Source organism: Lampetra planeri, chromosome 4 (genome assembly GCF_965212315.1).
Source record: "Lampetra planeri chromosome 4, kcLamPlan1.2.h2, whole genome shotgun sequence".
NCBI classification, from domain to species: domain Eukaryota; kingdom Metazoa; phylum Chordata; class Hyperoartia; order Petromyzontiformes; family Petromyzontidae; genus Lampetra; species Lampetra planeri.
The window spans coordinates 1,587,169-1,607,461 of NC_136110.1; the positions used below are offsets into that span (position 1 = coordinate 1,587,169).

General features: G+C 50.8%; 1 protein-coding gene across 2 annotated transcripts in view; it reads left to right on the plus strand.

Moving 5' to 3' along the window:
- LOC144717550 (slit homolog 2 protein-like) overlaps positions 1 to 20,293 on the plus strand; it is a 240,246-nt gene that overhangs the window by 192,892 nt on the left and 27,061 nt on the right. For both annotated transcript variants that reach the window (XM_078592951.1, XM_078592952.1), the window contains exons 20-27: positions 3,516 to 3,648; positions 5,234 to 5,302; positions 6,764 to 6,835; positions 8,592 to 8,663; positions 9,880 to 9,951; positions 10,531 to 10,694; positions 13,159 to 13,286; positions 19,414 to 19,511. In XM_078592951.1, coding sequence (XP_078449077.1) covers positions 3,516 to 3,648; positions 5,234 to 5,302; positions 6,764 to 6,835; positions 8,592 to 8,663; positions 9,880 to 9,951; positions 10,531 to 10,694; positions 13,159 to 13,286; positions 19,414 to 19,511 — 808 coding nt within the window. The remainder of the gene's footprint in view (positions 1 to 3,515; positions 3,649 to 5,233; positions 5,303 to 6,763; positions 6,836 to 8,591; positions 8,664 to 9,879; positions 9,952 to 10,530; positions 10,695 to 13,158; positions 13,287 to 19,413; positions 19,512 to 20,293) is intronic.

The window sequence follows — 20,293 nt, forward strand, 5'->3', positions numbered from 1 at the left end:
GGCCACTGCTATCAATTTGGACATGATAAGCCACTTTGTTGAGCTATCATTTGTGGACGGGTCGCTTCTGAAAAATAGCTTTTGTTTGTCTTTTTTGTCTATCTGTTGGTCTGTTTCACCTGCCTGGTTGTCTGTGTTTCTGTTTCTCTCCGTGTGTCTATCAACGTCTCTTCTAATTGTCTTCCATCTGAGTATGGATCAGTCTGTCCGTCTGTGAGCTTGATTGTTGTTTCTCAATGCAGCTAGCAATATGTCTATCCACCTGTCAATTTGTCCGTCCATTCATCATCTTTCGGCCTCTATGTTTGTCTGTGTGTCTGTGTATGGGGAGTGGTGGGGTAGCGGTTAGCGCGCTGCGCTACGAACCCGGCGAACCGAATTCGATTCCCGCTCACGGACAACACCATTGACGATTATCTGATCCGGTCCTGAGCTTCCCCTGGATCGCCACAGCCTCAAAATGAGTCCCTGGTGCGGTGTTTAAACATTGCTACTAGGGAGACAAAGGCGGCCGGGCCGGCCTTCATAGGTGCTTGCTAACAGCACTTGCCCCAACAGTGTATTAAAGGCTATACGGGGGGTCTTTGCCTTTGTTTTTTGTGTAGTTTTCCTCATTCTCAGTTTCTCCCTTTTCCTGCCATCTGTCTATCAGCTTTTATACATCTCTCTATAATGGTCCCTGTGTCCATCCGTCCTTCTGCCTGTCGATGTGAGTGTATTTGTTTGTTTCTCTCCGTTCCCTTTCAGTTGTCTTTATATCCATGTAATCTCTCTGCCATCTATCTGTGTGCACAAACGTTTATCCGTATCAGTCTCCCCTGCCTGTCTGTTTGTCTGTCTGCCTGCCGTCTGCCCCTCCATCTAAACATCCCTCCATCATCCTCCCTGGGTGCGGTCTCTTCGTCTGCGCGCCATCGTGTTTCATTCGTCGCCCAATCCTCCACGAAGCTGGATGGAAGGTTCTCTTGCGGATTCGGAGGTGGGGCGGCGGGGGGGGGGGGCGGTGAGGGGGGCTGGGGGCAGTGGCTGTAGGCCGGCGGGTTGGGGCGAAGTGTGCCAGACCACGTTCCACAGTAGCAGCAGAAAGTTCCTTCTGCTCCCGCGTTCACAAGACAAACAGCGGGCTCGTAATCCATCCCAATCGCTGGGATGGCGGTGGTGGGGGGGGGTGTGAGCAGCATCGCGGGCGCAGACGGTCCCACGGGGCCGGGTGAAGTCTGCAGACCTCTTCCACCGGGGTCAGCGACGACGCGCAGAAGAGCGGCGGATCCTGGCTAATGCAAGCCGTGTTTGTCTCCTGCCGAGTTAAAGAACCCAGCCACGCAGCAGGATTTGTGGGGAGGCGGATGGGGGTGGACGGGGTGGGGAGGGAAAAAAAGCTAACAAGCTGGCAAGCCAGCCCGTCAAGGGAGCTTCTCCATTTTGTCACGTGAAGCTGCGGCACGGGGAGCGCGTGCGCACGAGCACACGCGCAGGCGTTGGTAACCACGGTGCGTCGCGAAGGCTGGAGTTTAGGAAATGATAACAAAAAACGAATGGACTATCTTGCTCGTAATGTGCGGCATCTAGATCGGGGGAAATGGCATCGGCAAGCTCCGTGGTAAAGCCTTTCGTTGCAATCGCCCGAAAGGGCTTTGTGGAGTGCACGCGACACCTCCCTCAGCGGACGGACGGACGGATGGACGTAATATTTCCCAGGCACGGCAAATAAGTAGCCTTGTGGCTGCCGTAAAAACAGCGAGAGAGGACGAGATGGAGACGAAGAGAGAGTTAATGGCAGCGCGCAGAGACAGATAAGAAGTGGAATAACACGCAGCATTTATTATTTTCTCCTTGGCCTATTGTGTAAGAAAACAAAGTCGTTTTAAGCCAGGCCCTTGATATTCAGCAGAGCATCCAGCTGTGGAGGAATGCGTAATAAGCCCTGACACACACACACGAGCCCGCTGCTGTCCACGCCAACGATAGCATCTGCTCGTGTCTGTTTTCTTTTGCTTGAAAGGGTTTATGAGCAGTGCACACCTCTCGTGTGGCTGTTGCTTCTTTTCCTCGGTAGTCGGGGGGTGGGGGGGTGGGGGGCGGGGGGGGAGCGGGGGGGTGGGGGGCGGGGGGGCTCTTTTCTTGCTGAGACGTCGCCGCGACGGGGGTCTAAAGGTTCTGACCGGATCTCCAGGGACAGTCGCGTGACGAGCGCCGATTGCGATCGGCTGCTGATTGTCGTGAGGCTGCTGGGGTGGCGGGGGGGGGGATGTGCAAGTTGCAGTCCCCCACTCAGCCGTGGGCCCAAGTGAGACCTCGAGGGTCGCCCGGTTCACTGCACTCTCAAGGCAGCTCCTCGATGATGAATTACTCAACAGGTTGGCGATAACCTTTTCTCCTTTTGTTTTCGAAAAGACGCGTCGACGACGCAAGTCGAAGTGGGTCCCCCACGTGATTTGAGCGTGGGACGGTGGGAATTTTCTATTTTTACTTTTGAGGGAGTGGTGGCGGGAAATTCCACATTGCCGTGGTGGAGACGTGAGTCTGCATAATAAGGGAGGACATCTACTGCGGGTTTCCAACAAAGTTGTACCCGTTTTATCAACCGCAGTGAGATGATTGGCCGGCGTGACCCCGTGACCGAGATTTGAACTCGCAGCATTCCGATTCTGAGCAGTGCGCTCACCACCGCAGCGGCGGCGGTGGCGCCTGATATATTTGTTCGTGGAACAAATATATGAACTCCGTTAAATAAACTGCAACAATGTAAGACTCGTCTCTCTCTGTATATAACTCTGCTTAGTCAGTTCTCACGTTACACCGGAGACAATCGATGACAATGCTGCTTAAAACAGAACAGATGAATATCAGGCAGACACACTAACCAGTACAATCAAGAAGCGTTGACAAAGACGCGTGTGCGTGGAATTAGGCTGAGAGACAGGAAGACGGACACGTGAACTCGAACGCAGATTTTTTTTCTCCGGGTCCTCCGGTTTTTCCCCTCCGCATTTCGTATCGACGTGCGTTTAGAGTTTTTTGGCTGCTATAAATTACCACGTGATGATAAGCCACTGTGTTGGGCGAGCATTTGTGATAGCCTGGTCGCTTCTGAAAAACAGTTACATAGCTCAGTGGGCCTAAGCTGGTAAAATAAAGACAGTTTTCGTTTAGTCCTTGGACCTCCCAGTTGCGTGTCTTCATTTGTCATTGGTCCATCTGTTTGTTTGTCGTTTTACCTGCCTGGTTGTCTGTGTTTCTGTTTCTCTCTTTATCTGTCTGTGTGTCTGTCAAAGTCTATTCTAATTGTCTTCTATCTACGTGTGCATCGGTCTGTCTATCTGCGGGTTCGAGTTGTTGTTTTTCTCCGCAGCTAGCTATACGTAAATCCACCTGTCCGTTTGTCCATCTATTCATCTTTCTGTGCATACGTATGCGTGTGTCCGTGTGAGCTATATAGCTCGGTGGGCCTTACCTGGTGAAATAGAAACATCGTTTGGAGTTTTAACACCCCCCGTTTGTGGACCGTGGTGCAGGCAACGAGGAGAACAGCTGTCTCCCGGCGGCGCGCTGCCCCGCGGAGTGTACCTGCCTGGACACGGTGGTGCGGTGCAGCAACCACGACCTCAACGCCCTGCCCAAGGGCATCCCCCGCGACCTCACCGAGATGTGAGAGCACTCGCCAGCACGCGAGCGGGCAGAGCGCACCGCCGACGCCGTGATTAGCGTCGTCGTCGTCAGCGGAATTGTGATCGTCATCATCATTGTCAACGTGATCTTTTATGAGTAGCACCAGAACTATAGTCAGCCCTTCAAGCGAGCATGTTCATCATGATTGTAATGATCGTCATCATCATCATTGCAATCAGCCCTTTAATCATCCACTATCACCATCATCTTTGTTCTTTCATCCTCAGTAAACACGCAGCAATAACAAGAATCACATACCGAAGTAAAGTTTTTCACGCTCAAATACAATCCGATTAAATATATTTACCTTAAAAATCACAACTGTTCTATTATCCCAAGCTGCGCTACTCTGAAGGATTTCTTGTTTTTCTACCGTCCGTTGTGACAACATCGAAGGCCTGCTTTCACTTTCCCCCCTATTAGCTCCTGCCATAGAATCAACAGCAGTGAATTGGGCTCAGGCTTTGGACTGATCATGGATCCGGCGTCGCTCGTTTTCTTGCTTCATCACGAACGCAAACAACTCCCTTTCCTGCGATTTTAGGTTTCAAAGCGGAGGTGTTTGTATTTGTTATTGTGTTGTTGAGTAGCCACCAGGCAGCATCGCTGTTATGTTCACGGTGCGTTGCCCGCATGTGCGTGTGCACGTCCGTACGTAGGGCCACGCGTGCTCGTTCATTCATTTGAACTGGCCCTGGGCCCACCCCTAGGTCGACTCAGCTTTAAATTAGTACCGAGTGCGCATTAGGGAAAGAGACAGCCGAGCCCTCATGTTGGCCACCAACCGGCCATCGTGTGATATGCTATCACAGGTGCTCCCTTAACAGCACTTGCCCCAACAGTCTGTTAAAGCTATATGGGGGATCTTTGTATATATGTATGTAGAGCTTATTTCACACCGTACATAGCCAACCGTGGTCATCGGAGGTGCGCTTCTGTGTGTTCATTTTGTAAACTACCACTGTCGTCAGCGCACTGAAATTTTGATTTAAAGCTTTCGTGACTGCAGGGATTCATATTCTTGGTTCTTTCGGGAAAGTCACGTAGAAGGAAAATAATAAAATAATATAAATATAAAACAATATATAATTTATCTTATTTTATTATTTCCCTTCTACGTGACTTTACCGATAGAACCAAGAATACGCACTGAAATTGTTTGGGCGCTTTCGCTGTCTCTCCGTTATGGAAGGCACAGCTATTGCTCAATTATTGCAATTAAATGAAATTAATAAAAAAAATCTTAAAAATTGTGTGTGCCTGTGCGTGTGCGCATGCTTGTGCGTGTGCCTGCGTGCTTATGGATGTGGATCGTGTGTGCGAGTGTGTTCGTGCACACGTGTGCGTGTGCGCATATGTGCATGTGTGTGTGTGTGCATGCTTGTGTGTGCATGCTTGTGTGTGCGTATGCGTGTATGTGTGTGCGTGCGTGCGTGTGTGTGTGTGTGCATGCATGTGTGTGCGTGTGTGTGTGTGTGCACGTGTGCGTGTGTGTGTGTGTATGCACGTGTGTGTGTGTGTGTGATTGCGTATGCATGTGTGTGTGTGCACGTGCCGTCTACAGATACCTTGATGGGAACCAGCTGACCATGGTCCCGCGGGAGCTGGCCAACTTCAAGAACCTGAAACTCATGTGGGTCCTGCTGCACAATCACAGCGGCACTCAGAGCTCGCACCCTGCCGCGTCTCTGTCAGCTCCGCTAACCGCCGTAGTGGGGGGGCGCTGGAGGGGGTGGTGGTGGAGGCTGTCGGTGCGGTGGATTTATTTGCGATCATTTTTTAAGTGCCATCCGACCAAAACGTTTGACTGAAGCTTCATACCGACGACGCAGGCAAACACTTCCTACGGATAACACGGTGCACTGTGGGTCATTACCTATACAAAATATATAAATCAATTGTGTCATCAGTCGTCAGTGCGTGGGACAGTTTGACATCAATCCTAGGAATCCTAGGATTGAGGATAAATGCTTGAGGCTCATAGAGCCACACTAATGCATTGTTCGGATTCCTCGGATTCAGAGTTAATGTCTTAAGGCTCCCCGCAAAACCTGATTAAGGCAAATCTTGACTTGAAGCTTTCGTGACTGCAGGAATTTATATTCTTGGGTCGTTCGGTAAAGTCACGTAGATAGGTTCAACCTATCTACGTGACTTTACCGAAAGACTGATTAATGCAACTTGAGTATTCCTATGGTCCATTATAGTAACATGTGAAGCTCATAGAGTCTGATTAAGGCATGTTTAGGATTCCTAGGGATCGGTGTTAATCGCTGTCAATACCAGGAGGGAGAATCGCCTAGTTTTGACATTTTGCCTTGTCGCCCGCTCGTGGTGAACATGAGTTCACCCCGATGGTCCTTCCTCCAACCTCGTTACCATCCCGACATGTGAACACGCACACACGCACACACGCACACACGCACACACACACGCACACACGCACACACGCACACGTCAAGGAGCCACTACCCGTTGGAAACCATGGGAAGTCGTTCTCATAGGCCAGAGTGAAATTATGCACCCGCTGGAAAACATTAGTTAAACTGTCAGAGTCGATAAATCATTTTATCTCTTAGAAATTATTTTTTTCTCTCCATGCTTTCTTATTTTTATTTGTGAGTGGCAGCGAGCAAAATCGTTTATGTGTGAGAGGTGGGGGTGGTGGTAGTGGTGGTCGTGGGTTGGGGTGATGGTGTTGGTGGGTAGTGGTAGTCGTGCTGGAAGTGGTGGTGGTATTGTTGGTGGTGGTATTGTTGGTGGTAGTGGTGGTAGTAGTGGTGGAAGTGGTGGTGGTGGTAGTAGTAGTAGTGTTGGTGGTAGTGGTAGTGTTGGTGGTGGTAGTGGGTTTTCTGGCTTTACGAGTCTGAGAGAGAGAGAGAGAAAAAGGCACGCGCCAAGATAAAAATTGTTCCTGACTTCTTTTATTTTACTGTTTCGCACGCATATTTCATGCGGAACGCACGTTTTAAATATTTCCAAGTACACCTTGGGCTTGTTTAATTCCGAGAAGAAAATAATTATTGCGCTCATAACATTATGAACAAAATGGGTTTACCCGAGTTCCGTGTTTTGTATTTTTCCATTCTTGCAGAGACCTGAGCAACAACAGGATCAGCACCATCGCCAACTTTTCATTCGCCAACATGAGTCAGCTGTCTACCCTGTGAGTGAGGCAGCTGTTTCCCTCTTAAATGCACACACACACGCGCACGCGCGGGTGCGCACTCAGCGCTGTGAATAAAATATGTGATTTAACCACTCTTGTGTATTAATTCCACCACATAGACAAATATCCCCCCGATCGCCATATACCGCACATTGTCGTGGCAAGTTATGTTAGTGAGCACCTATTTATATATATTTTTACAAATGCACTTGGTGATGCTGCTGCTGCGTTGGCAGTGGCGCGCAAAAAAATAAAAGAAACTCAACACACGTCAAAGTTTCTTGCGACGACGCGTTACGAACCAAGGTGTTGAGTTTTCTATTCCGGCCTGGAATGACACACGCGGGAGTGACAAGGCGAGCGGCAAGCCCCATCCACCTCTGTCACTCCAGTGCTGATGCAAAGTTGTACGCTGCAGCAGCTACTTATTTAGGGTTGAGTCGACTCAGGGGAAGTCCCGGAACATGTTCAGATACCACTTGCCACGAATATTATTTGAGGCCAAAAAATTATTCTACTTTCCTGGGTTGCAGAGCACAGTGCACTATCCACACTGCGCAACTGCTCAATATTTTGCACACGCACGCATATGTACAAACTAAATGACAAAGATCCCCTATATAGCCTCCAACAGGCTGTTGGGGCATGTGCTGTTAGCGAGCACACACACACAAAGTTGTGCTTCAACAGACAACAGCAGATGCAGACAGTTGTTCACCTTCACAATTAGCATCTCCTCCTTCTAGCTCAGATAAGCAAGCCCCTCACAATTCCATCCATGCTACATACAGTTTTAAGACATTGTATACATTTTAAATCATGATTATAATAATAAAAGCATGTTAAAACAATCATTGCAATTTTAATCCTTACACGAACCACAACTCCTCAAGGCAACTCGACCTTAATACCGTAACGAAATAGCTTTTTCGGAACGGCAAAAAATGTAAAAACAAAATTTAACTGCGACATCCGCAGATTCTTATCGATCTGTGCATAGCCATTGTGGAGGCACCGGCGTTCGCTTTCCAACGTAGCCGGCGACGTGACGCTGATTGCAGGTGGCACCCCATTAAACCGGCGCTGCCGCAGCAGACTCGCGAATAGGAGCCGCTAATGCGTCGGCGTGGTTGCCGAGCATTGCCTGCCACAGGCTTTAAGTGGTGCAGGCGTGCATGCGGGCGGGAACGGTGAGATGGCAGCGGTGAGCCAGGCACACGATGTCGACATTTTTCCGTTGTTGTATTTTTTTTCCACAATTATATTTACGACGGTGCTCTCGGTGCGGTGTCATTAGACGATGACATTCCCATTCGGCAATTAGCCCTGGTCCGCGGAAGATGACGTCGGAGAACTATTTTCCATAGATGATGTCGCAGAAGACGATGTCGCAGAAGACGATGTCGCAGAAGACTATGTCGCAGAACTACTTCCCAAAGACGATGTCGCAGAACTACTACTTCCAAAAATCACTTCAAGGGGCCCCTCGCTGTGCGTCGCTTTTATATGTCGCAGCGTTGGAATTGAACCATTACGTTGGGAGAAAAAAAAATCCCCCACATTTAATTGTGATGGGGTTTTTTTGCGTGCGTGTAGCTGTCGGTGACCGGGTCTAAAACCATCAACTTGCTGCGCTCGAGAAGCCAGATTAATCGCAGGTGTCTACCCGGATTCAAACAAACAGATCTCAGTTGGCGCCAGCTGATGTTTAATTTCTCGCGTTTAATGCGTGATTGTCTTTGGCGTTTCGCAGGATTCTCAGCTTTAACCGGCTGAGGTGCGTTCCACAAAAAGCTTTCATGGGGCTGAAGTCACTCCGAGTACTGTAAGTTTTTAAAGTATATCTGTCAAATGTGTAAGATATTCAGTGAAAAACTAAATAATTATACGTGTACATATACAACCATTTATGTCTGTCGACTATCGTATGAGAGCCTCCACACTGTTGCATTTGACCATACTTCACCACGCTGGTCAGTGCGGATTAATTAAGGCGGGACACACGGGAGCATATAAGTACGGTACAATAATCGATTTTACTGCACTGCCCTCAGCTTTCCACGATGTATCAACTCTGACGGTCAATCCACGAGGTGACCAACATGATGCAGTACAGCATTGGATTCTCGAATCCATCTGTGCAGACCTTCGAGTGTGTAGCTACCCTCATATGTTTGGTGGGTTTTCTCCACGTTCTCTTGGTTCTTCCCAATCGAATTGGAATTGGCCAAGCAGACTCTTAAGGACACCCCCCCCTATGGAATCTCAGTGCCTTCCCCATAAACATGCCAACGTCGGCATGCGGTTGGAACCGTTGGCGCAACGTTGCCGCAAGGTTCCGTGTTACTGGGTGACTCTTTAAAACCTCGGGTATTAACACTGAACCCTTACGTATCCTAAGTGATCTTCGGTCACCATGAGTCCAAAGCAAAGTGGTCCGGACCCTCACAGAAGGGAGTCTGGAAAGTCGGTAGAACTTGCTCTAGTGTAATTTGCGCCGTGTATTTTTTTAAACAGCCGTTCGCTCGACTAACCTGGCGCAACGTTCGCGTTGGTCTTGCGCGCACAATTTGATCGATATGTCACGAGCGGGAGAATCGGAAGCAGTGGACGAATCGGCGTGGCGTTGCAAAACCCTCACGAGCGCGCGTGTTCACATCTGCACGTCTGCTGCGAAACAAAACAAAGACAAAGATCCCCCGTGTAGCCTTTACAGACTGTTGGGGCAAGTGCTGTTAGCGAGTACATATGAAGGGCGGCACGGCACACACGAGGGGGTGGATGCCCAGCATCATGCCCGACGGCCTTTGTCTCCCCAGTGGCGAAGTTTTTGCACATTTGAGGTTGAGTCGACCTAGGGGAGGTCCAGGACCAGTTCAGATAATTGTCACTGGTCTTGCCCGTGAGCGGGAATCAAACTTGAGTCGCTGGGTTGTGAGTGAAGTGCGCTAACCACTACACTGCCGCTCCCCGCACACACACACACACGCGTGTGCATGGCGTGCAATAACGCGCACACGCCTGCGTGTTCTCTGCCACAGATCCCTGCATGGGAACGACATCTCCATGGTGCCGGATGGAGCCTTTGGCGACCTGACCTCGCTCTCACACCTGTGAGTACTGCCACGCCAACCCCCCGAAGCAGACATTCACACCCTGCGTGTGCATGCGGGCGTACATACGTGTGTGTGCGATGAATGATCAGATCCACCTGTGCAGAGCTGTGAGTGTGTTAACCCCTACCCACCCGCCCAGGCCCTCTCCTTCACATGCGTGATAGGTTTTCTCCAGGTATTCCAGATTCTTCCAACACGACAAACGCTCCGAGTCTTAAGGATCCTATAGAACGCAATTGGACACGTGCGTGCATTAGTGTGTATGTGTGTGCATGGGGAGTGGTGGTATAGTGGTCGGCGCACTGCGCGACAAACCTGATGACGCGAGTTCGATTCACCGCTGTCAGCCAACATCAGTGATGAATATTTGAACTGGTTCTGGGCCTCCCCTGGGCTCATTGCAGGTTGGTTTTGGCGACAACGGCGTGGAGGGGGGGGGACAGCACCGATCCACGCATCGCCCACCACTGACATTAGCCATGGCCTGGAATCGAACTCAGGCGGCGTGCTCGCGCCCGCCACTTGCACCGCGTTGCCATTCCTGACGGTGACGTTGGCTCTTCGTTTTCACTGCAGGGCGCTCGGCGCCAACCCGCTGTACTGCGACTGCGCCCTGCGCTGGCTCTCCGACTGGGTCAAGGTGGGGTACAAGGAGCCGGGGATCGCTCAGTGCATCGGCCCCAGCGAGATGGAGGGCAAGCTCTTGCTCACGACGCCCTCCAAGCTCTTCGTCTGCCAAGGTCTGTCTGTCTGTATGCTGAGCTTCTTTCGCGCCGCCGTACGTAGCCAACCGCGCTAATCGGAGGTGCGATTGAAGGACGACACAAAAAGCAGTTCTCAAGAAATGAGTTTTTAATTTAGCTTTAAAGGTGCATAGCTCCAGTGGCTTCTAAATATGTTGTCCCGTAGTGTGTGAATGTTTGCCGCTTTTTGTTCCTCCGAAAGGGGAGCAACTGTGTGAAACGTAAACGAACCGACAGAATAACGAACGAATGAAAGGAATAGTGGACGGACAAACAAACCAACAATAGTGCCAGCCACGGCAAACAGCCACACCAACATGCAAATAACGAAACCCACAGACACGTGGTAAGCACAAACACATGTGGACACACGCAAGCACGCTGCAGAATTAAATCCGTGAACAAATAAGCGTTAAACATGTGTGTGGGTTCGATTTGCCTCCTTGGTCACCCTGCCGGCAAGAAAACGACTTGGCAAATCCCAGGCAGGGCCACCCTTAAAATCAGTCCTGGATAAGTAAAGAACTGTTTGGCGATGCTGCGATGGCAGTTGTGCAAATTTTTAAATAATATAATAATAATTACATACAATCTATATCTAGGGCCATTTCTAGAAACATCACCTTTTATGTTTCATGTAAATATGTATTTCCTTTTAAGGCCACAGTGTTATGGACGAATACGTTGCGTTTCTGGGTTCGTAAAGGATTATGATGTCACATATAAATGAACAGAAAGGAATTTAACAAAAATGCTACCAACAGAGGCGAGCACACAAACACGCGCACCAACAAATGGACGCGCACGGGGCACACGCGGTCCGCCCGGGAATAGCAACGCTCGGCGCAATCGGCCGCCCCTGTTATTGAGCGAGACATTTCGACCACAGGAGGAAGATTGCAGTCCTCCTCGGTTCTGAGACTCGCCTCGCTCACTGTTGGCCCAAATAGACCGGCAGTCCATCAGCGGCAGTCGGCTGTGCCTGGAGGCAGGATTGAGGTGGACGGTTGTGTCGACATGTATACGGGCGGAGTGTGCGCCTGTGTATGTGGGTGCGTGACTGTGCATGTTGGGAGTGGCAGTGTAGCGGTTAGCGTGCCGTGCTACGAACACAGCGACCCAAGTTCAATTTGCCACTCATGAACCAGTCCCCCCTAGGTCGACTCAGCCACAAATGAGTACCTGGTGCAGTGTGCAAAAAACATCGCCACTGGGGAGACAAAGGCGGTCTGGCGTGGTGCTGCTCACCCACCCACTTTGCGTGCTGTGTCGGCCTTTATAGGTGCTCGCTAACAGCACTTGCCCCTACAGTGTGTTAAGGCTATACGGGGGATCTTTGTCTTGTGGGCAGTGCTAGCAAGGTAGTTAACGCCCTGCGCTAAGAACCCGGCTAAGGCTATTATCAGTGGCGAGTGACATCTAAACTTGTTCAGCCTTACATGAGTACCTGGTACGGTGTAAAAACATTGCCACTGGGGATACAAAGGTGGCCGGGCGTGGTCCTGGCCACACCACCAGATGTGCCACGCTGAATTCGCAGGACTTACGACTCCAGGGGCATCTTTGTCTCGGTGTGTGGTTTGTCCCTTTCTGGGAACAAACAGGCCGGAAAACAAGCAAATGCTTCTGGAAAAGTGTATTTACCCTTTGTGTGAATTCCTCATTTTGGTAGCCAGCGTTGCCATAGTGAATTGCCGAGCGGGCGAGCGTGTGTGTGTGTGTGGCACCGTGCCGGCCAGCCGAAGTACGGACAATCAAAAATGACATCAAGCAAAGTAATTTGCTGTGGGAATGATTTATTTTTCTATGATGACACAAAAAACGAAAATACGGGACTGGAAAATAGAATAAAAATGTAGAAACGCAATTGTGTACGCGTGCACGCGCGAGCCAGAGATAGATAGATATTTATTTAAACTGAAATGGGGGATTGGATTTGCTTTCACACACTCAGATCTGTAGCCCACGCTGTGTACAATGTCAGGTCCTCTCGATCAATGCTTTAATCAGGCCCTGCCTCACAGCCCTTGCCAAGGGCCGGTTACGACGACCGGCTGCTGTGTCCACAGCAGCGCTCTTACAAAGCGCACACCGCTACGTCATGTTTTAGATCATTCTTGAGAGATGTTTTTTATAGCATTGAATAGATGTAAAGTTAATGAATCTAATTAATGAAACAAAAAAATACTTGGGACACGGATTATTATGAATAATGGGACATAGAAATGTGGGCTTTTACAGCAATATCTAATTACAGTGCCATTTATTTACAATGGGAACTCCGGTGTTGTGTCTGCATCCGATGCTGTGGTGCGGCCAGCACCACGGCCGCACGTGGTGCTCAGCCACATCGCCGCAGTGACGGCCTTAGTCGGCGCTCGCCAGCGGCGCTCGCCCAGATGGTCTCGAGTGGACGCTACGCGCGGCGGTGGGTGGGTGGTGACCTTTGTCTCTGGTGCAGGGCCTCCACCGGACGTGGCCATCCTGGCCAAGTGCAGCCCGTGCCTGTCGGAGCCCTGCAAGAACAAGGGCATGTGCAGCGCAGACCCCGTCGACTACTACCGCTGCACCTGCCCCTACGGATACAAGGTACGGCGGCTCGCCGCAGCCAATGCTACGTCTTCGCCGGGTGCGTCCGCCCCGGCCGGGGGTCGCGGCGACACGGGAGAGAGAATTCCCACGGCCGGCACACGCGCCGCATCCGGCGTCGAACGGAAAGCACGCGTGACGTCGCCTAGCGTCGTTGGGGCGCGATGCAACGAGCGGAGAGGGCAAAACTAAAAAAGCTGTCAACGCGTTCGTCGAGAGGCGATGCGCGCGGCGACGTGCGGGTCAAAGGCCCCTCGTTTCGTAGCAGAGCGGCCGGAGGGACCGAGTGCGTCACACGGCATCACGCAGCATCACGCGGCAGTCACGCAGCATCACGTGGCAATCGCGAGCGGTACGATAGAGACTTGCGGTTCATCACCTCTGGCGTGGCTGTAGCTCAGAGCCACAGCCACGCACGGTGGCGGCAGGAAGCTCGTGGGGAACCTCCCCAAATCGTCGTCGAGGTGTGCGCGTGCTCCAGCATCGCGCGGCTACGCCGAGTCACCGACTCTCCGTGTAAACCCAGTACCCCCTCACTAGTACCCCTCACTGAGCTTCTCACCATGTCAATTGATGCACTGCTCAGATTTTGTTCTGTAGCCGCCACATCGATAAGTTGCCGCCGATTCTGGAATTATTTTTTTCCCAAAAGAACTACATCCTCATCTAAATTTTATTGAACTCTTTTTACTACCAATATGCACGTGTATGCTAGTACAGTGTACAGGGACCAGTGGCAGAGTGGTTCGTGCGCCACGCTACGAAACCGAGAGCCCGAGTTTGAGTCCGGGCTATGACTAAAATGCGTGGCTAGTGATATCTGTGGACCGCACTGTGAGCCTGGAGACCTGAGTTCCACTCTTGGCCATGGCAAGCATCAGTGGCAAGCAAAGTCTGAACCCTTCCTGGGCCTAAACCTTGCCGCCAACCTGCGCTGACCAGCGTGGTGAAGTATGGTCAAACGACCCTCATAAACCAACATGGTGTGAAGAAAACTTTGTCCAACAGTAGATTGACAAAAATCTGTCAACTATTATTACTTAGCATCTCACCACGGTGGCTAGGAGATGTTAACTACCTCGCCTGGTATGCAGGAGGTCTGTATATTTGAAGTTTGAATGTTCTCTCTGCCCGCGGTGGTGTAGATTTTTCTCCGGGTCCTCCTGTTTTTCCCTCCACATTTAGAATCAACATCACGCGTTCAGAGTATTCGGCTGCTATAAATTTCCACTTTGTTGAGCTGTCATTTGTGGCCGGGTCGCTTCTGCAAAAGAGCCGTACAGCTCAGTGGGCCTTACCTGGTTAAATAAAAAATAAATCGTTTAGTTTAGTTTAAAGCATATTACACATGCGCCCTATGAAGAAACCCAATCTTTGTTTAAAGTAACCCTGTCTGTGTGAGCACCTTTTCGCCTGCTGACCTCATATCCTTCACGAACAAAGAGACCCCCCCCCTCACCCTGCCCCTCCCTCTTTTCAGTACCTGAAAAGAGGGAGCAAACACACACACGCGCACACAATGCAGGTACATGAAACAACCAAAAACATTCCGGTGCACGCAAAATACAAAAGCGAGGGCCAGAAACGCCACCGAGCGACGTGAATGGGGGCTGTTGTCGCACGCGTTTATTATCCGGTGGCGGTAGCGGCGGCCGCCGTGGCATCCTACGCCGCTCTTTTGATTTACGACGCCTCTCGCGCGTCGTTCCGGTCGGGCCGCTCGCGTTTGGCCGTGTTGGAGCCGCGGGGAACTCCGTGCCGCCGCTGCCGCCCGTTGGCGGTAATGCGGGGAGGAGGAATCCGACTCGCCTGACCCGGCCCGCTCTGAAAGGTGCGGCCGGCTAATGGAGCACCCTGGGAACGCGTTGGGGGCCCCTCGGTGGGTACTGTTGGCCGTGGGGGGTTTTTGTCGCCCCAGGTTTGTTGGGGGGGGGGGGCGCGATTTTCGATCGGCCGATTTGACTTTCATGCGGTCGACGAGGTGTCGGAGGTCTCGCTTGAGCCCAGGAAGCAGTTTTTTTCTGTTCGCCTTTCCCCCAGGGAATGGCTCTCCTAAAATAGAAGAAATATTTAAATAATATCATTGCCCATTGAAAAGAGGTGTTGGTGACAATCTGCTTGATTTTTTTTTCTGTCCATCTACGTGCGCTTGTTTCCTTGTTTCTCTCTGTGCGCTGTAATGCCTTGGTATCGTACCTTCTTTAGGTTTTGTGCGTCTATCTTATCTGTATGTCGCTGTCTTCATTTGTCTCGCTCGGTGTCTTTCTCTCTCCATGTGTCTCCCTCCCTGTCTGCCTACATCTCTCTCTCTCTCCATGTCCATCTCTGTCTGACTCCATGTCTCTCGCTATTCTGAAGCCCAACTTCATTTTCATGATAAAGTCACACTCGTTTCTACGTGGCTTCACCGAAAGAACCAAAGAGTGAACCACAATATCTTGCTGACCTCATCATGGACCATAAACAATCACGCAAACTCCAGTCATCCTTGCAGCAGCAGCTCTTGGCTAGCCATCGAACAAAGACGGTCACCACATCGCACGCTTTCAGATGCGCTTCTGCGTCTGTCTGGAACGATCTTCCTTCCGATATTATGAAGCCACTGGAGCTGTGCACTTTTAAATCATCTAGATTGAAAACGAATTTCTCTGGAACTGCTTTTTGTGTTTAGTTTGTTGTCCTTCCCCCGCACCTCCGATCAACACGGTTGACTACGTTCGGTGCGACAGAAGTTCAACAGACATACATTAGCCGACCCTGAGCCTAGCACCCATTTTGCCCTGACGTTTTTTCTCATTACCAAAGCCACAAACTCCTGTTTGAAACAAACAGCGCAGAACACGCAGCCTGGGCACACACAATCCTAGGTACGCATTTAGTGTCTATGAGTTAAGAACTATTTGTGTCGATTACATCTTCCGTTGAGGTGTATTTAAGTAATCTTTTTTTCCTGCTGGCTTTAACGGCCAAAGTGCCGTGGCTGAGGAAGCGCACGGCAATCAGTCGCGTCCCGGCACCGTTGGGAGAGGTCAACAGCTGATCGGTGGATAATTGCCTGGTCGCGGTCGCGGACGTGGTTTCGATTGTTATGTTTCCCTCCCCGGAGTCTTCCCCGGCCACGTTGATGACTCGTACGGGCCGAGGCCTTTAATGACCCAGCCGCCCCGATCCCAGCCTCTCAGCATACCCCGGGACCGCACGCCATTGCGCCGAAGCGATCGATGCGACAATTAGAATCGGCGCATACTGCTCGTTGAATGCTTGCTGCGAACTGCATACACGCTTAGTGTCAATTATTCTTCGATGCGTGCAGATTTTATATTTAGGCTAACGGATGAAGCCAAACCCCATGTATAAAACAAAGGAGACCGAAATGGCCACGAATTTTGCCTCTAGAGTTGGTGGACTAAAACAAGGCTACGTATGGTGACGTCACGAGCCACGCGGATTAGGAGGACTGATCTTCACATTCGTGCCGTTCGCTGCCGATAAATCATCTTTTTGGGTGTATCATTACTCTCACTTTGTAACCGCTGATGTACGCGCGCCGTACACACAACACAGGGTTGGGAAAGTTGCTTTTAGCGCTGTGATGATTGATTGCGGGGAGTAGCTGACTTCACCCGGCTCTCCGTTTCCGAGTCTCACTCAGCGCTTTTGACCCAACCGGGTGAATGAGGAGGGTGAGCTGTTTTTCCCGTGAGTTCGGCGGCGTCGAGAGCGCCTCTCTCCCCTTCAGCTGCGAGCGTCGTGGATCGCGCAACTTTTGATTCAGCGCTCATTCACGCAGCGGCACGGCGACCGGCTCGGGTAGGACTGTAAATAAAAAAACACACCGGTGAGCCAGTATGTTGCATTTATTAAATTGTTGAGCCCGCTGGCCAGGATTGGGCAAGAAAAAGTATCACGTGACCATGCTCAAGAAATGTTCACACGTGCAGAAACGTGCGTACACACGTGCGTACAGACGTCTGTGTGTACGCGTTCGGGGCAAGCACGGACACCTGCACTGCTCGTGTTGTAACAAACATGCGGCAGTCACGCTGGTGCATAGAATTTTCTAATTATAATGTTTTATTAAAAACGCATTTTCATTGTATTTCAGTGTCAATATTTCCCCGGAATCTTAGCAGATATGGGCATTACCATTAATGAGCTCCGTGGTACTTAATTTTTTTATCCGGCCAGGTGGCTCAGCGGTAGAGTGAGCGGCTCGCAATCGGATGTTTGCGAGTTCAAGTCCTGCGATTGGCAGTTGATTAAGCCCATTAACTCTCCGGGGTTGATAAAAACGAGTACCACTTTGTGGAGAATTCGACACTGCTCGTCTTGCGGATGAACTCTCCCCACCGTCACAGGAATGCGGAATTTCCCTCTGACCGGCTCAGGGCTGTAAACAGGAGATGTGCACTGCCTCGATGCGCATTAGAGCAAAAAAATCACCGTGGCTCGACTCGTGGGTACGTTTAGTGGTCATTGCTTTTGGGGGTTTTGTAGTTTTCATGAAAACCTGAGAAGTGTCGGCTCGGCCAGACGAACACGTGGGCAGACTTGCCGACGTAACATTTCCTGAGTGTAGCAAAAACGAGCCAGCGAGTAACCAATCGACTGCCTTTAGGCGGAATAATAAACTTCCGACTGCGATCATAAAACAAAAAAAAACTCATCACCGCTTTGGAAGTGGCCCTCCAGATGGAAGCGGGTTTGAAAGCGGCAGAAACGTTATCCTGGCGGCCGTAGCGAAGCATCGGTCGCAATTACGGCTCTTATTAGCGAGCGCCAGCGGAAGGATATTGTGTTGCGCTTGCGCCGCATTAGCGTTTAAATGGCCCGGTTGATGGCTGGCAATTTGTTCAACCGTTTCAGGGGTCGCAGATCCTAAAAGGGCACTGATCATCAACGAAACCCTAAACCTATTCATGTCGCGTTACGCGATCCCGGAGCCCCCCTTTGGCTTGGTGTAGTTTCCAACGGCGAGGCTCATGGCCGCGCGGGTGCCCCTTTCGTCCTGTAATGCGCGTATGTACATAAGTACGTATGTTGACTTTCTTTTTCACCGTACGTAGCCAACCGTGCTAATTGGAGGTGCATAATGAGGCACCGCGCGTCGCGATCGGGGGGTGGGTCATACCCCCGTTTAGGTTTTTGTTGTTGTCAAAGTTGTCGCGGGCATTAATGGGACGTTGAAAATCGCCCGACAGCGGACTGCGGTGCGATTCACGTGTCTGCGAGGGTGCCTTTTTGTTGAAGTAATGCTGGTGAACGCGGTTGCAAACATTGGTTGCAAATTGCCAAGGTGGTGGTGTGTTTTGGCCATTTAATAAAGAGCCTGGGCCTACATCTGTTTAAGTCTGCGATGATCTCAAGAACTTCGTGTTGAGGGAAACCTCCGCGTGGTCCTACTTTGCATGCCAGCGGTGAGGTTTAGAGTTGCCACCTGTCCTGATTTTCCAGGGATTGTCCTTTTGTTGAGGTAGCTGTGGGGGACATGGAGAGTAACAATGTGTGTCAGCTGGATAGCAATCCACACCTCAATACATTGCATTTCACGTGCAGTTCTCCCCCTCTCCTGCTATTGTGAAATATTATCCTGAACTCCGCAATATCCCCCGACGTTTTGCACATCAGAGGTGGAAACGCCAGGCGGGGTGCGTAGGGCCCACCGCTAACTGGGGCATCGCATGGAGGCCAAAGCTTGGCGGTGGTGGGGGGGATGGGATGGGGTAGAGAGCCGGGGCCAGAGGTCGCGACATGGGAAGTGTTTATTTGACAGCGGGCGGTTGGCGGCACTTCCTCCCACGTTACCACCACTCAAAGGTCGGGGGGGGGGCGCTTTTGTTCCACCAATCAACGCCGACCGCTGGGAGGTTTCTTCTCATTTTTTTTTTCAACTAAAAACGATGACGGAGAACAAAAATGGTCACGTTCGGGGGCACTAGATCTCGTACGGCGAATCGCGAGCTAGGCAGATCATACCGGCGTGGAATACGGGCAAGCGATGCTGGACACGTGCGCTCGAAACAAAATGCGTGTTTGCATATGTTGAACTTCTATCGCACCATACATAGCCAATCGTGCTAATCGGAGAAAATGCTGTGCCCCCCCCCTCCCTTCGTTTGCCTCGCAGGGTCAGGACTGCGACACGCCGATCAACGCGTGCGTCACCGGACCCTGTCACAATGGGGGCACCTGCAACCTGCAGGATGGGCGAGACGACCGATTCTGGTGAGAGACGGGGCCTCACCCGCAGGGAGGACTCCCGCTGCCAGCGGCTTGTCCGTTGCTCGAGAAGTAGGAGGCAAAACTCACCGCTTAATTCGAAAGCGGAATGCAACCGTGCGTGTTGAGCGGCTTTGCATTTTACCTCAATATAATTGCAACTTTTTTATCCTGCGTTAAACTATTAGCATTTCCTTTTTATTTTACCAGGTAAGGCCCACTGAGCTCTTAGCGCTTTTTCAGAAGCGACCTGGCCACAAATGATAGCTCAACCAAGTGGCTTATCGTGTGGACATGTATAGCTGCCAAATGCTCTAGGCACATGTTTATAAATGGGGAGGGAAAAGCCGGAGGTCATGGAGAAAAATCCACCGCGACCACAGGGAGAACATGAAAACTCTATATATACAGGGTGCTTAAAAACAATGCTAACACTTCCGAGAATTTGCAACAATACCACAAGAAATGTGCCTCCGAGCTCTGGAGACCACTTGGAGAAGATTCCAGGCATGTGTTGACAATGATGGCGGACAAGTGGAGACTCTTTGACTTTTTGAAGCTATTCACATACATTTGTTATCATGTTACAGTGCATTATCCGTTCTTTTTCCATTATAAACAATAGTCCCATATCAGTGTTAACATTTGTTTTAAGCACCCTGTATATGCATGAGGATCGGGATAGAACCCATGACCTCCTGAATACCAGGCGAGGGAGTTCACATCTCACCACTGCGTTGCTGCCGCGGTCTCTTAGACGCTGGGCCGCCAATGCGCTGAGACCTGTC